We start from the raw sequence: 15296 nt of genomic DNA on the forward strand, positions 1-15296 counted from the left end.
AATCTCTGAGATTTATAAATCTATCAGGAACACTGGCGTAGCTTCTGTAGGAGCACGGCTCCTCATTTGACACCCCTCTTCCCTGGGAAGGACTAGGCTGCGAAGGTAGCCTGCTTCAGAGACGGCTGTGGGTAACTCTTTCAGGAACACGGTGCCTTGCAGCCTGAGCTTCCTCTGGGTACAGCTGCAAGGGATCATCTTCAAACATAAACCAAGCTAGAGGCCCATAGACATCTCTTTAAGGGCCAGAGGAAAAGCCTGAGTACCACCAACTAGGTAATGTATTTCCGTTTATTAAATAGTATTATTATTAAATATTATATTTAAAATATTTTATTTTAATATTTTTCTCATTCTCCTTGTGACTCTATCAGTGCTTGACTGATGTAGAAATTATTTTATTTTAACGCATGTTTTGTTTTTTAAGATTTTATTTATTTATTCATGAGAGACACAGAGAGAGGCAGAGACATAGGCAGAGGGAGAAGCAGGATCCTCACAGGGAGCCGGATGCGGGACTCGATCCCAGATCCCGGGATGACGCCCAGAGCCAAAGGCAGATGCTCAACACTGAGCCACCCAGGCATCCCTTAACATACGTTTTTAAATTTGCCACCAGCAAAGGCTTAGGGCATTGCTACGTGTTTCAGAACCTCAGGACAAAATTTCCCAGGAATCTCTCTCTCTCTCTTTATTAAAGATTTATTTATTTACTTACTTACTTATTTACTTATTTTTACTTACTTGAGAGACAGAGGAGGAGCAGAAGGAAAGGGACAAGAGGCTCCACACGGAGCACAGAGCCTGATGCGGGGCATAATCTCACAACACTGAGATCATGATCCTGAGACCACGACCCAAAACCAAAATCAAGAGTCTGACGCTCAACCAACTGAGCCACCCAGCTGCCTCTTTCAGGAATATCTCTTAATGTCTTTTAGCTGCAAGATTAACCTATCTCTAGTCCTTTCTGTAGGTTCCAGAAAGCATTTCTTTAATATCATATAATCTCTTTTAATTATAAAATGGAAAAGTCTCCAGTCCTTCCTTTAATCCCAAGGAAGTGCTTTCCTGAGCTATTGGGAGGAGACAAAGAGACGTCTCTTAGTGGCTTGCTGTCGTCCTTAGAGCTTTGTGCCAGGAGCCTCCCCAGCTTTCGGTTCTCATGGGTCTCCTGGGTCAGCTTTGGCCTCCAGACCCCACGCCTTTAGGTTGCACACACTGAACATGGTACTCCGTCCCAAGCACCTGCCAGGGACCGTCCGGTGCAGGTGTATTCCTAGAGCTCTATCCATGCCAGCCTCTTCTTTGATATTAGATTTCTCCAACTGGTCACAGTGCCTGCCATGCGGCTGGCACTCAATGGTAGTGTTTTATTGTTGTGCTTAACATTATTCTATTTCACTTTCATCATTATCCCCAGATGGGCATCTCTCCACTTAACAGGTGAGGCTCTGAAAAGTTCACTGGCTCTCCCAGAGTCATGCCACCAGAGAATGACATTTGTGGAATCTCAAGCTCTAAATGGGTGCCCCTTCCTCCATGACCCTTGTTTGCAAAGCTCCTCACACAAAAATCAGGCACTGGGTGCCCACTGAGCTAAGTGCCAGGGACACAAAGTAGTACAAGAAGCCAACAGAGTCCGAGAGGGACACATAAAGGGATTGTCTAATCTGAGTGACAGCGAGCCCGGAGGTGTGTTTTGCTGCTGGGAGAAACACCACGAAAGAGGGCTGGGTCACCTCCACCTCAGTGCAGGTCAGGTCAACTTTCCCAGAGCCAGTGACCCTTGAAATGGGCCCTCGAGGCTGAGTGGGATCTCCAGGCAGCTGGGGGAGTGGGGAGGCAGCCGGCCAGTTCCAAGCTCAGGGTGATTTTCTTTGCCTGGACCCTGGGCTGCTGGGGTGAGAGGTGATGGAAATGGAAGGGTCCTATTTGCCCTTCACCTGGTCCCCCTCATTTGCCCTCGCACAGGTATCCCTCCATCCCCAGCTTTAGGAAGGGATTTTGCTACAGCCCCTCTACAGGGCATAACTGCAAAGATGAGACACGGGAGCAGAGGTTCAGGGTAGAATTGGGAAGGACTGATTTTGTAACTTTTCGCAATGTGTAAACCTGCCCCCACACTTACCTCCAGGCCGAACGCAAGCACCGGACACATCCCAGGGCCCACCAGCCACCCCTCCAAGATCCCTCCCACCTATGGTCATAGTGAGAGTCTGCAGGCAGTTGAGATGTCCCTGGCACCCCAGGCCTGAACAGCACCCACCATTTATCTTCCCACAGTAAGTGAGAGTGGCTTGGACGGAGAGGCAGTGTGAGGAGGCCTCTCTGCCTGTCTCTGGAAACCTCAGCCAAGCTCCCAGAGCGCAAGCGCATCTGCTGGTACCTCCCCACCTCCCACCTCGCTGTGGATTTGTCATGGAATGAGAATGACTCTGGCAGAAGTGCAGAGGCAAGAACTCCGTGCGGCTTACACACAGGAAGCCATGGGGAGCTCTGACATCAGTGGGAGTCAGGCGAATTCCCAAGAGTCCTGGCCTGGCAGGAAAATGACAGATGTTTGGAGGTCAGTGCTGTCCCTTCTTCCCCTCAGCCCCCACTCCTTCCACTCTGCCCACCCACCCCTCCTTAAAGAAGTACAAAGTGGGGAAGGTTCACCCACAGCCTCCGAGCGAGTGCCCCACTCTTTGTGTGCAGACCCATCTGATCCAGAATGTTCCTGCAATGGCAAGTCCCAGGTTCAGAGCCTGAAGGTGGTGAGGTTTGATGCTGTCAGCCTCTTCATTTATTTCAACCCCACTCGCACCCCTACACGCTGCCTCTGTCTATAGCCGTCCTGGTTCCCTGAGAAGAGTCACAAGCCTCAATGGCGTGAATAATTGGATGTCACAGGAGCAGTGATGTATGAGTCCCTTTGACCGGCTTGCTTGCCTGCGCTCATATGTCATTCACGGTTCCTAAGCCTCCTGCACTGCGGATGAGCATGAATCAGACAGGAAAGGAGGTTTCCAGGGAGCCCTCCATCCCCCTAAAATAGAGGCCCTACCACTTCTGTGTTGTCAGGTGTGTGCCATTCCCATCCAGCCAAGACAGGAAAACCTCAGTGGGTTGAATTTCACAACGCTACACCTGCTGGAGTCCCAGGAGCCCAGGGTCCCAGACCCCCAGGCACTGTGCCCGCTTTCTAGGTGACATGTGAACCTGTAAATTAAAAAAAGAAAGAAACTGTATGAGTCACTGCGCTTTGAGGGGAGGGGAAGGTAAAGCTCGTCTCCACTCCTTCCTCCCACCTCTGGTTCTCAAGGGCTAAACTGGTCCTCTCTGCAGAGCAGGATTTTCTCGGTGGAACTTGAACTCAGTTCCCCTTTCGGGCCGGCCCTGAGAGCACTCGGAAAACCAGATCTGCTGGTCCTGTTTGCAGCACAGCCATGCCAAGGGGATTTGCTTGGTGTAGCTGGGATGCGACACGTGGACTCCTCTGCCAACAGGTGTGCTGCAGCTGGGGTTCTTCCTCCCTCCCCCCCCCCCATGATTTATGGCTGCGTGAGCCCAGCTGTCCAGGGCTCTCAAATTCTAGAGAACCGTCTGCCCTTCCTCCCACCTGGGCTCTTAGCAGAGACCCAGAGGGCACAAGGCCAATTTGAGTGATACAGAAGGCATTGGTTTCGAGGCTGGGTTCCTCTTCCTGCTGTTCCGTGTTCTCTAGACCTTTGACCATTGTTTGATGAGGGATTTTAACAAAGATCTCCCTTCCTAGAGGTTGTAACCACAGAAAAGGGATTCTGGGAAGAGTTAGTCATAGAACATCCCGCTTGAACTTCCTGTGTGCTGTCTCTATGGAGAGGAGACGTGAGGTGACCTGGCCTGACACCTTCACTGTGCAATAGAAGAAAGTGACGTCTGGGCCTTGTCCCAGGTGGCAGGTGGCTTCTCCGGGAGACTAGAGCTGCCCCAAGTCTGCTGATCCGCGGCCATCCTTCCAGAACCGTGGGCTCACCCTGTCCTGTGTGCCGTCTGGCTGTGACCTTATTTCCAAGATCATTGCCCATCTTTCCTGCGCCCACCGGTCCACCCGCACACCAGCTCCTGGGACTTCGTTTCTCTCATCTCCGCCACATCGCCGTGTGTGAACGGTGACACCCAGGAGGACCTCGATTAGTGGCCCTGAGCCGATCGATGGGCTCGGAGTCCAGTGCCCTTTCCAGGCCTATCTGCCTTCGGGAGCCCCCATGAGCCCCGTGCTTGGGAGGAACCCCCAGTGCAGAGACTTGCTCAGGTCATGAGAGCGCTCATCCTTTTCGGCCCTCTCCCACGGGAAGAGGGCTAGTGGCACACGGGACAGACAGGGACAGCCTGCACCATCGTCAATCAGTCGCCTCCCTCCCTCTGGCACCCGGGAGGTGACCTCACCCAGAGCGAGGCAGGAAGCCGCTGGGTTACTCACCTGCCCGGCAGTGGCAGCGCCGACAAGGGAGAGGTGGTGGCAGCTGGTGGCTGGAGCAGGTCCCCGCACCAGGGCTCCTAGAGCTGGCGCTGGCTGTGTCTGCGTGGGGCGCTGGGCGTGCAGGTGTACTTGTGTGCCCGTGCGCCTCTGTGCCCGTGTGCCCGTGTGCCCCTGTGCCCCAGTGTCCATGTGCTCATGTGCCTGTGCACCCCTGTGCCCATGTGCGTGTGTGCCCGTGTGCCCCTGTGCCCATGCACCCCCGTGCCCCTGCGCCCCTGCTCCCCTGTGCCCGTGTGCTGGCTGGCGGCTGGGGGATCGGGAGGGCAACTCCTGCTTCGCCCTGTATAAACCTGGTAGCATGCGGGTTTGAGGTTTAAAAACAAACAAACTGCTGCCAATAACTAAGTAAATATATTCTCCCCAAGAACCCAAATAGCTATTTTGTCCCCTCCTGCTTTCTCAGCTCCTCCTCTTCCTACCCTACCCTCAGGGCTGTGGGCAGACTCCGGGACTCAAAAACCTGGCCCAGGGCCGCCTGGGTGGCTCAATGGTTGAGCTCTGCCTTCAGCTCAGGTCGTGATCCTGGAGACCCGGGATCGAGTCCCACATCGGGCTCCCTGCTTGGAGCCTGCTTCTCCCTCTGCCTGTGTCTCTGCCTCTCTCTGTGTGGCTCTCATGAATAAATAAATAAATAAAATTAAAAAAAAAAAAAAACACCTGGCCTGAAGGATAGCCAAAAGAGCTGGATTCAAAGACAGAGAAGGTCTAGGGTTCCAGTATTTAGGGCCCTGAGGAATGCGGTCAAAGGTGCCACTGACCAAGGGGCCAAATAGCTGGCTGGGTTCCATGGACACCGATGGCCCCTCCAACCCCAAGCAACCGCCTCCTTTTTTTTGTTTCTGCCCACTTTCCCAGGCCTTCACTCCCTGGAGACACAGGCCTAGATTTAGCGTCTAAATGACCTGGCTGGCTCCTTGTGCAAACAGTGCACTAACAATACATGATAGGGTGGCACTTTGCAGACCCCGGGTTGCACCAAATCCACCCCCTCCCCAGAAGATCTGCCAAGATTGGCATCCTACTGAGGTTTCCTGAGGTCCCCCTACGGCCAGTAGAGTATTAGTGAGGGAGAAGAGGAGGAGGAAGAAAAGAAGGGGGATCAGTATAGGTGTCATCGCTGAACTTTTGGCAAAAAAAAACAAAAAACAAAACTGAGGACCTGGCTGTCTCCGTGGGTAGAGCCTGTGACTCTTGACCCCAGGGTGGTGAGTTCGAGCCCCATGTTGGGCTTAAACCTACTTGAACAAAAACAAAGGTGAATTTATGATTGTTTTTTTCTTAAAACACAGTTTTCGGTGGTTTCGCTCTCTCCCGAGGAGGAGAGCCACAGCTACGTGCCCCTGTAACCAAGCTGGGCTGAACCACGTCCACAAGTCCTGCGGGCACGGAGACTGGGAACACTTGGACCTCCTTCAGGACAGGCCCGAAGGCGCTAGAGGGCCGCAAGAGGAAAGTGAGTGTCACCACTGTTGAAACGACGTTACACACCAATTTTTGGCACCATTTCTAAGCGTGGGGAGCTGGCCGTAGGCTGGGGTTTTCCTGGTTGGACAGATTTCACGGCCCTTAGAGGGGACCTGGCCAGGCATCGCCTGCTGCTGCTGCTGCTGCTGCTGCTGCTGCTTCCAGAAGCTGGAGGGCCTCGGGGAAGGACAGCAGAGGCTGCACCGGTTTTCAGCTTGGCCACCTGGCAAGGGATCTGAGGTCAGGGGACAAAGAAGAGATTCAAAGAAAACAAACAAACCAACGGGAGCCGGTGGTGGGGGCTGTGGGAGGAGAATAGGACCTAAAGGGAAGGACACCCCAAAAAACTTTCTCAGAGAGTCGCCGAGCCTGAAAGTCCAGTTTGGGAAAAAAATGGGTGGGGAGGAAACGACAAGAATTTCTCTCCAGCAAAGTGAACATTGAAGTAAGCAGAAAGATAATTATTTCTCTCTCGGGTAATGAGGCTTCCTTGGTATGGCAGTGTCACGATGGTCCTACTGATCTGAAAGGCTGCTTTTCTGAGGTTTCAGTTTCAGGAGAGGAGAGAAACAGCCTCCCATCCCGGCTGGTGAGCACAGGGACCTCCTGGAGGTGCCGGGGAGCCGCCCCGGCCCTGGGCCCCTGGGGAAAGGTGTCAGCAGAGTCCCCTCCCTGCCAAGAATGAGGACAACCAGGGAGACTGGATGGCCTTTCCTAGGGTCTAGTTGGGCAGGGACACATCTTTCATCTTCTGGGCAAGGCTGACGCTTGCCCAGCGGCCTCTCTGGCTTCTGGAAACAACTTCACTGACGTGGTTTGCTTTATGGGGCTGGGGACCCCTACTCCATAAAGGAGGCATTTCTCTGGCTCTTTTTATTTACCCCAGTGAGACCCTATACCCTGGCTTCCCAGGTGCCTCAGCTCTTCTCTGGAACCCCAGGGCCCTGTGTTTACTGGCACAAATGTGTAGTCTTCTTTTTTTTTTTAATTAATTTTTTAAAGATTTGTTTATTTATTTATTTATTTATTTATTTATTTATTTATTTATTTATTTGAGACACACAGAGAGAGGCAGACATAGGCAGAGGGAGAGGTGGTGGTTTTGAAACAGCATCGTCTCTCTTTCTGATGGGTAAGTTTGATGAACCTAGACCAGACTCATTAGAAGTCTGAACAGAGGTTCCCAGGGGATGTTCCTACAAATGCTATTCCTGCCAGGTGCTGATTTAAAAAAAAAAAAAAAAAGACTTGATTTGAGAGAGAGTGAGGGAGAGAAAGAGAGCACAAGTGGGGGAAGGGGCAGAGGGAGAGGGAGAAGCAGACTCCCCACTGAGCAGGAAGTCCTATGTGGGAGTTGATCCCAGGATCCCAGGATCACAACCTGAGCCGAAGGCAGATGCTCAACCACTTAATCACCCAGGCGCCCCTAAACAAATAAAATCTTAAAAAAAAAAAAAAAAAAAAGCCTAAAGTCAGAGTGAGCTCTAGAACAAGGCAAGGGAGACCCTTAATTTCAGGTTGTGTACATGCAGGTTGACAGCTGAGGACAAGGCCTTCTTAAATTTTTTAATTTTAATTTAAGTCCTTAAAGCTTTTATTTTTAAGTAATCTCTACACCCAGTGTGGGGCTCAAAATCACAACCCTGAAATCCCAAGTCACACGCTCCATCCACTGAGCCAGCCAGGCACCCCTAATTTTAATTTAATTTTCTTTTTTTTTTTTTTATGTGAGTGCAGTTGACACAAGGTCTTTTTAAATTTTGCACCGTGGTCCCGGCCTTGCCGAGGCTCTGTTCCTACTCCTTACAGCCCGAGTTCCCTCACTGATGAGTAAATCTGGCAGGTGTCTGCAGGGCATCTCCTGCGTGTGCTCTGTCGTAGGCCTGGGGCGTAGTACAACCATGGGGGAGAAAGCACTGGGCCTGCCCTTGAAGAACTTGTAGGCTAGGACCAGGAAAGACAATCAATTAGTAAATTGTATTGCATTTAATGACAAACCATTGTGCAGGAAGGACACGGTGGCTCTCAAACCTGGAGCCAATCAGTGCGAGTTGTGCCTTCTTCCCCAGACAACAGCATCTGGAGCCCGCGCCAGACAAGGAGCCAAGCAGTGCTGCGGTTCAGCAGGCCCGGGCCTGGGCTGCAGCTCTCCAGCGCCGTGCAGTTGTCTGTTCTGTCCCCACCCCTAGTGACAGCGACTGTTACCTAGACCGTATGAGGCAGCAGTTCCTGAGAAACTCTGGGCTTCTGAAGTAGATGTGTGTGAAAATGTTCGCTGTGGTGCTGTGTGTGGTAACACAACGTGTGAGTCACCAGGTGTCCATCAACAGAGGAAAGGCAAAGAACAATGCGGTGGTCACAGACTCAAGAATTTGTGCATCAGTAAGAATTAACAAGCTACAGGTGCACACAGCCACATGGAGAGATCGTAAAAAACAGGGTGTAGGGTGAAGAAACAGAGCGGGATTCACAGTAACTAACGCTCTAACTTGCGTAAATTAAAAATCCGCATCCTAACGATGCTACATATTTTACAAGGATATGTCTCCATGTCGACATGTAGGTACACACACGTCTCCACGCACACACATCTAAGAACAGATATCAAGTGCATTGTGGTGGGTGCCCACTGAGGAGAAGGGGATTGAAAGTGTAGAGGTGCAGGGAAGTAAAATGATGTCCAGGGGCGCCTGGGTGGCTCAGCGGTTGAGCGTCTGCCTTTGGCCCAGGGCATGATCCTGGAGTCCCTGCATCGAGTCCCACGTCGGGCTCCCTGCGTGGAGCCTGCTTCTCTCTCTGCCTGTGTCTCTGCCTCTCAATCTCTGTGTCTCTCATGAATAAATAAAATAATAATAATAATGTCCAGCATGAAAGGGTTTTGCCCAGGGTTTTGTGGATGATAATTGTGTGCCAACAACTGAGTGTGGTTAGCTCTGTTCTCCGCTCCTGTGGCCCAACACAGAGCAAAACAAAACCAATCAGCCCACCAGTAAAACCCTGACTCAGGACACCTTACATGGGCATGGTGATTTCATTCCGCTCCTGTCAGGGGTCATAGGAATTACTCCAACCAAATTCCCTCTTCAGGCTTAGGGAACCCAAGGCCCAGAGAGGGCATATCAGTCGCCCTAGTTGCACAGCTCCCGGGTGGCAAGATGAAGACTGATGCAGATTCAAGCCCCTCACGGGGACTCTGTGCCTCACTCTCTGTCTGGTTGCATGTTCTGACCGCTCAGCCCAACCTCCCCACAGTGTTTGTTTAAAGGGCTTGGCCATGTTTATCTTAGCACACGGGCGCCCTGTCTGAAGTCATTCGCTGGCGCTAACTGGCCCTTCCTGAGTAGAGGTCAAGGTGAAAACCTCACTGGGAGCTGGGAGGCTCACGTTCTATTTCACTTTGTTGTTTAGTGTTTTTTTCTCTTTCCAGGACAACTGCCTCAAAGCACAGATGAGCTCATCGACTCACCTGGGCAGGTAAGTGCAGAACCTGGACAGTGCTTTAGTGGGAGTGCATCGTGTTTGGAGGAAATGATGTCACGGTGTACTGGGCGGGGTAGGGGGGACAGGAACACCTTTAAAGGGCTCATCTTTCCCACAGCCTGTTCAGCATTCGCTCTGCCCCTGGCACGTCCAGAAGCCCCTGCACAATGTGGGTACGATGTGTTGATGTCAACAGTTTTGCTGGAACCCACAGATCCATAAAGCTGCTAACAAGAACACGGAACAAGGTGTTAACGTGGGCGGTGGGTGGAGGTTTAGGACAGTAAGTGTCCTGAGAGGGGGGCGTGAACAGGAAGTCTCAGCCTCCCTGAGGAGCTGCCTTTGAGAGGGGCTTAGATCACTCATAGCCCCAAGTCGCACTTGGCCCAGTTCAATTATTAAAGCATAACATAGGGGCGCCTGGGTGGCTCAGTCAACTAAGCGATTGCCTTCGGCTCGGGTCACAATCCTGAGGTCCTGGGATGGAGCCCCACATTGGGCCCCCTGCTCAGCAGAGAGTCTGCTTCTCCCTCTGCCTCTACCTCTCTCTCCACTCATGCTCTCTATCTCTCTCCCTCTCAAATAAATATATAAAATCTTTTTTAAAAAGAGAGAGAGGGACACCTGGGTCACTCAGTGGTTGAGCATCTGCCTTCGACTCAGGGCATGATCCCGGGGTCTGGGATCGGGTCCCACATCGGGCTCCCCATAGGGAGCCTGCTTCTCCCTCTGCCCGTGTCTCTGCCTCTCTCTCTCTCTCTCTCTCTGTGTGTTTCTCATGAATAAATAAATAAAATCTTAAAAGAGAGAGAGAGAGAGAGAGTAAGTAGAGCAGCAGGCAGAGGGAGAGGGAGACATATCTATATGAATTTTTTTAAAGATTTATTTATTTATTTGTGATAGACAGAGAGAGAGAGAGAGAGAGAGGCAGAGACACGGTTGGAGGGATAAGCAGGCTCCATGCCGGGAGCCCGACGCGGGACTCCAGGATCGCGCCTTGGGCCAAAGGCAGGCACCAAACCGCTGAGGCACCCAGGGATCACTATATGAATTTTCACAAAGTCCACATACTCATATAAAACACCGTGATCAAATTTCAGAATATTTCCAGACCACAGAAGCCCCACACGTCCCTTTCGGGTCACCAGCCACCCTCCAAAGTGTTGCCACCATGCTGACCTCTAACAGCACAGGTGAGTTGTGCATCCTCTGTTTTAACCCCATCAGCGTTAGGCTCAGTAGGTGTCATGTGCTGGGGGGCCTGGGAGGCTCAGATGGTTAAGCCTCCCCCTCCAGCTCAGGTCATCATCTCCAGGTCCCTGGAGCACATGTCGGGCTCCCAGCTCAGCGGGGAATCTGCTCCTCCCTCCCCTCTGTCTCTCCCCCTGCTTGTGCTCTCTCTGTCTCTCACTGAAATGAATAAATAAGAAATCTTAAAAAAAAAAAAATCGGACTGGCTGCAACATGCCCCCCCACCCACCCAGCACTGACCCCGGAGCAGAAGGAGCTTTTTTTTTTTTTAAAGATTATTTATTTATTCATGAGAGACAGAGAGGCAGAGAGAGGCAGAGACCCAGGCAGTGGGAGAAGCAGGCCCCATGCAAAGAGCCGGATGCCGGACTCGATCCCGGGACCCCAGGATCAGGCCCCCGGTTGCAGGCGGCGCTAAACCACGGCCCCCGGGCTGCCCGGGAGGAGCTCTCCAGCGTGGCTTGCGGCGCCGCCCCAGGCAAGGGCATCCTGGCTGCAGAGAACACGGAGGAGGGCGGACGCTCCTCCCCGCAGCTGTGCTGCCTTGGGGCCATCCTATTCCACGAGCACTGCGCCGGACGACCACAGTCGTCCCTTTCCCCAAGTCATCAAATGCAAGGGCAGTGTCCTAGGCATCAAGGGGGACCAGGGTGGGGTGCCTCCCCGCAGGATCAAACGGCCAGACTACCCCCCAAGGGCTGGATGGGCTGAGCGCTGTGCCCAGTACAGGAAGGACGGGGCTGACTGTGCCAAGTGGGCTGTGTGCTGAAGAGTGGGGAACACACCCCCTCAGGCCTTGCCATCATGAAAAATGCCAGCGTCTGGGCCGTTCTGCCAGCATCTGCCAGCAGAATGGCATCGTGCCCCTTGTGGAGCCTGAGATCCTCCCTGATGCGGACCATGACTTGAAGCGGTCAGTCTGGAACCGAGAAGGTGCTGGCTGCTGTCTACAAGGCCCTGAGTGACCACCACATCTAGGAAGGCACCTTGCTGAAGCGCAATGTGGTAACCCCAGGCCACGCCTGCACCCATAAATATTCTCACGAGGAGATTGCCATGGCAACTGTCACAGCACTGCCCCCGCTGTTACTGGGATCACCTTCCTATCTGAAGGCCAGAGTGAGGAGGAGGCATCCATCAACCTCAGGGACATCCACAAGTGGCCCCCCAACCCCACCCCCACCCCCTCACCCCTGGCTGAAGCCATGGGCCCTGACCTTCTCCTATGGCCCAGCCCCGCAGGCTTCTGCCCTAAAGGCCCAGGGTGGAAAGAAGGAGAACCTGAAGGCTGCCCAGGAGGAGTGTATCATCGAGCCCTGGCCAACAGCCCCGCCTGTCAAGGCAAGTACACCCGAAGTGGTCAGGCCGGGGCTGCAGCCAGCGAGTCCCTCTTCATCTCTAACCCTGCCTACTAAGCCGCCGAGGTGTTCTAAGGCTGCCCCCTCAACACTCCAGCCCCGCCCCCTCCCACACTCACTCTTGAAGACAGGGCCTCACCTGGGGCTCCAGGCTGCTCTTTCCCATCACTTTGGCCTCCCACGTGACATTGGTGTGTGGTGTTGTCTGTACATGCTAACTCCGTTGCTCTTTCCAGCCCACTGCCAATAAACAACTATTTAAGGGGGGGGGGATAAATAAATAAAATAAAAAAATAATCGTGTGCTGGTTGATTAAAATCCTTTTCAAGTATTAGTCCCCTTGCTAATACTTGACCCCATGGTTCACCAGTGAGATACGCAAGGGGCAGTCAGCGTGCCCATCCTGGTGGCTACCGAGGCACAGCCGATGTGCTTAGTCACAGAGTCCTAGGATAAGTCAGCAGAAACCTGACCTTTCAGCCAGAGCCCCTGGCCGGCTCCCAGCTTCTCTGCACCACCTGACCTCCGTGGGCATCATGCCACAAGCTGAAGCTCTTTGCTGAGCCACCTGGGCTCTGCTGGGAGGGCACACAGGTTTGAGATGTGAAATAGGCGCCTGGGACAAGCTTCTGGCACTATACTCCAAGAGGCCTCGGTGACAGACCTCAAAGCCTCAAAGATGCATTAGATTGCGGAAAACAGCCAAACACTGAGGCATGTGTGGAAAGCAATGGCCTGGTATGCTCAAATCACTCTTAGAATTTCTTTTAGAAATTCCTTTGAAGCCAAATGATAAGCCACAGTTCTCTTATCTTGTGGCTGTGTCATCTTTATGATGAAAGATAAGTGTGTTTGACGACCCACCATTTTTCATACGTGTGCCACCAGACAACAGAGCCCCAGCCAATTGTCACTCACGGGGCATACAGGACATATCCACAAAATAGGCTTCCCTAAGAATCCCATTTGCCATTTACTGAGCACCCTCTATGTACCAGGATATACTTTCCACTTTAATGACAGCCCCCAAAGATCATTTTTCCCATTTTACAGAAGAGAAACTGGGAGCCTCAGATGGTAAGTGGCTTCCCCAAGCTAACCCAGTTAGGACTAGCAGAGTTGGGATTTGAATCAGGTCTGTCTAGAACCAAACAAAGCACACGTTCCCTTGTTGGTCTTCACAGGTTCCTGGGGCGGCGGTTGGGGCGGTCAACCACAAGACCAGCAATGAGTGGGCCTTTGAACCCTTCTGAGGATATAGAGGAGACCACTGGAGGCAAATGGAGCAGAGAGATAGGCTACAATGTGGCCCCAATGTCCCTCACACTCACAAGAACCACAGTATTAAAATCAGAGCCCCTGGGCAGCCCACGTGGCTCAGCAGTTTAGCACTGCATTCAGCCCAGGGCCTGATCCTGGAAACCTGGGATCGAGTCCCACGTCAGGCTCCCTGCATGGAGCCTGCTTCTCCCTCTGCCTATGTCTCTCTCTTTCTCTCTCTCTCTCTCTCTGTGTCTCTTGTGAATAAATAAAATCTTAAAATTTTTTTTTTAATTTTTTGATTAAAAAAAAAAAGACCCTGAGCCCTGATGGGAACTTGGAGAGCACGGAGCTCTGCCTTTGCTAGAGGAATCCCTAAGGAAACATTTAGAGAGGATGTGCAACTGGCCCAGGGTCATCCAGAGCAGGATGAGGAAGAAGCATGACTTCAGGCCTCTGCTCTTTCCACAATGTGTGGTGGTCTCCTTTTGGCCAGTGTCTGCTGACGCTAGGGCACTGGACATCTTTCTGTCTTGCCTTCTTGGCAACCAGGGTGGCAGGTTTTATGTGCATGGAGGACACACCTGCCCAGGTGGCCACAGGGCGGCAAGTGATCCTGCTTCAGAATCAGAAAGGAGTGTGCTGGGCTGTGGAGAGGGAGCCTCTGGTTCCTCCTGCTTCCAGGGCTTTGTTGATTTGAAGGAGACTCCAGGCATGGCGTAATCCCTTGGCCTTTCCCTGAACCAACACCTGCCTGCTGTGATGTGGACCTGTAATCAATGGGCATTTTCCCAGAGAAGGGACACCAGGAGTCCCAGGTGGGAAGGAAGCCCCTGAAGACTTTGTCCTCAAGGATGAAGTCATGGGCCTTGGAAGCGAATGCATTTTATAGATCCAATAAAGTAGATACAACCAGGCTGTTGAGGTGCTGTCAGGTGTCCTAGAGCCCTGCCTTGCTTACTCCGCTGGAGGAGGAAGCCGAACGAGAGGCAAACTTGGGTTTAGTGACCTGCCCAAGGTCATCAGCCAGATAGGGACAGAGTCCGGGTGAGGACCTGATGCATCAAGTCAGCAGGCAGCTGGGGAATGTGCTGGCCTCCCTGCCTGACTCACATGGGTCTCTAAGGCATCCCCGGTGAGCCAGCCCACATCACTGGAGGCCCTGAGGGGTTGCCAGGCGTGGCCTTTACCTAAAACAGTGATAATGGCAAACACTTGGACTGTCTTAACATAGTGAGCCATTTAACCCTCTGGGCCACTGTGCAGTTAGTTGCACAAGGCTGATTCTCAAGCATAGATGTTAAGCGACTTGCCCAAGGTCACACAGCTATTAAATAGCAGAGCAGATGGGGGCACCTGGGTGGCTCAGTGGTTGAGCATCTGCCTTTGGCTCAGGTCGAGATCCTGGGGTCCTGGGATCGAGCCCGGCATCAGGCTCCTCGAAGGGAGCCAGCTTCTCCCTCTGCCTATGTCTCTGCCTCTCTCTCTGTGTCTCTCACGAATAAATCAATAAATAAATAGCAGAAGAGGCAGTGGCCTAGCTGCCAGTGGAAGGCAGGCACCCCATCTCTTCCATCTCCAGAAATGTTCCAGGGCTCTTATTACATAAAGATGAGGGGGTCATGTTTGAAATGCCTGGGGGCTGCTTCTATCTGCTTTCAGGGTCCCAGGATGTGGCTTAGGGGCATCCAGGGTAGAAGCAGGTGGCCCTGCAGTGGGGCTTTGGCCCCCTGAGGGGGAGCTGCCCTCTAACAGGCCTGAGGGATTGTAGGGTGGCCATGAGGTTCCCATTCCTCTCAATGTCAAGCACAGACCTAGTGCCTGGGGTGCTCAACACTTGTCTTTTGCTTTTGTCCCTTTTCCAGCATCTAAGGACCCTCTTCTCCCAGAAGCTCACCCGCCATGGGGCCTTCAGCCGGAAGTACCTGAGTACCACACCTTTACCTATCCAAACCAAGCCTGGGCAGGTGCAGAGA

The 15296-nt window shown here is 52.6% G+C and overlaps 1 protein-coding gene across 2 annotated transcripts; it reads left to right on the plus strand.

The window, feature by feature from the left end:
- The first annotated feature begins 2444 nt into the window (after positions 1–2444).
- On the plus strand, positions 2445–12321 carry LOC129516939 (uncharacterized). Of its 2 annotated transcripts, none has more exons than XM_055336513.1 (6): positions 2445–2569; positions 5797–5960; positions 9399–9445; positions 9570–9624; positions 10552–10644; positions 11937–12321. In XM_055336513.1, the coding sequence occupies exons 1-6, from the start codon at positions 2490–2492 to the stop codon at positions 12308–12310; spliced, it is 813 nt and encodes a 270-aa protein (XP_055192488.1). In that variant the 5' UTR covers positions 2445–2489; the 3' UTR covers positions 12311–12321. The 2 variants fall into 2 exon arrangements, with proteins under 2 accessions (XP_055192488.1, XP_055192489.1); XM_055336514.1 differs by lacking the exon at positions 11937–12321 and adding an exon at positions 11496–11861.
- The last annotated feature ends 2975 nt before the right edge of the window (positions 12322–15296 follow it).

The sequence above is a fragment of the Nyctereutes procyonoides genome, unplaced genomic scaffold (assembly GCF_905146905.1).
Source record: "Nyctereutes procyonoides isolate TBG_1078 unplaced genomic scaffold, NYPRO_anot_genome, whole genome shotgun sequence".
Taxonomy (NCBI): domain Eukaryota; kingdom Metazoa; phylum Chordata; class Mammalia; order Carnivora; family Canidae; genus Nyctereutes; species Nyctereutes procyonoides.

What these genes read in the sequence shown, in the direction of transcription:
- LOC129516939 (XM_055336513.1), top strand. Translation starts at nt 2,490, where the DNA reads ATGGGGAGCTCTGACATCAGTGGGAGTCAGGCGAATTCCCAAGAGTCC. An exon ending in AAAATGACAGATGTTTGGAG is followed by an intron (nt 2,570 to 5,796) that starts GTCAGTGCTGTC and finishes CTTAAAACACAG; the next exon opens with TTTTCGGTGGTTTCGCTCTC. An exon ending in TCATCGACTCACCTGGGCAG is followed by an intron (nt 9,446 to 9,569) that starts GTAAGTGCAGAA and finishes TCTTTCCCACAG; the next exon opens with CCTGTTCAGCATTCGCTCTG.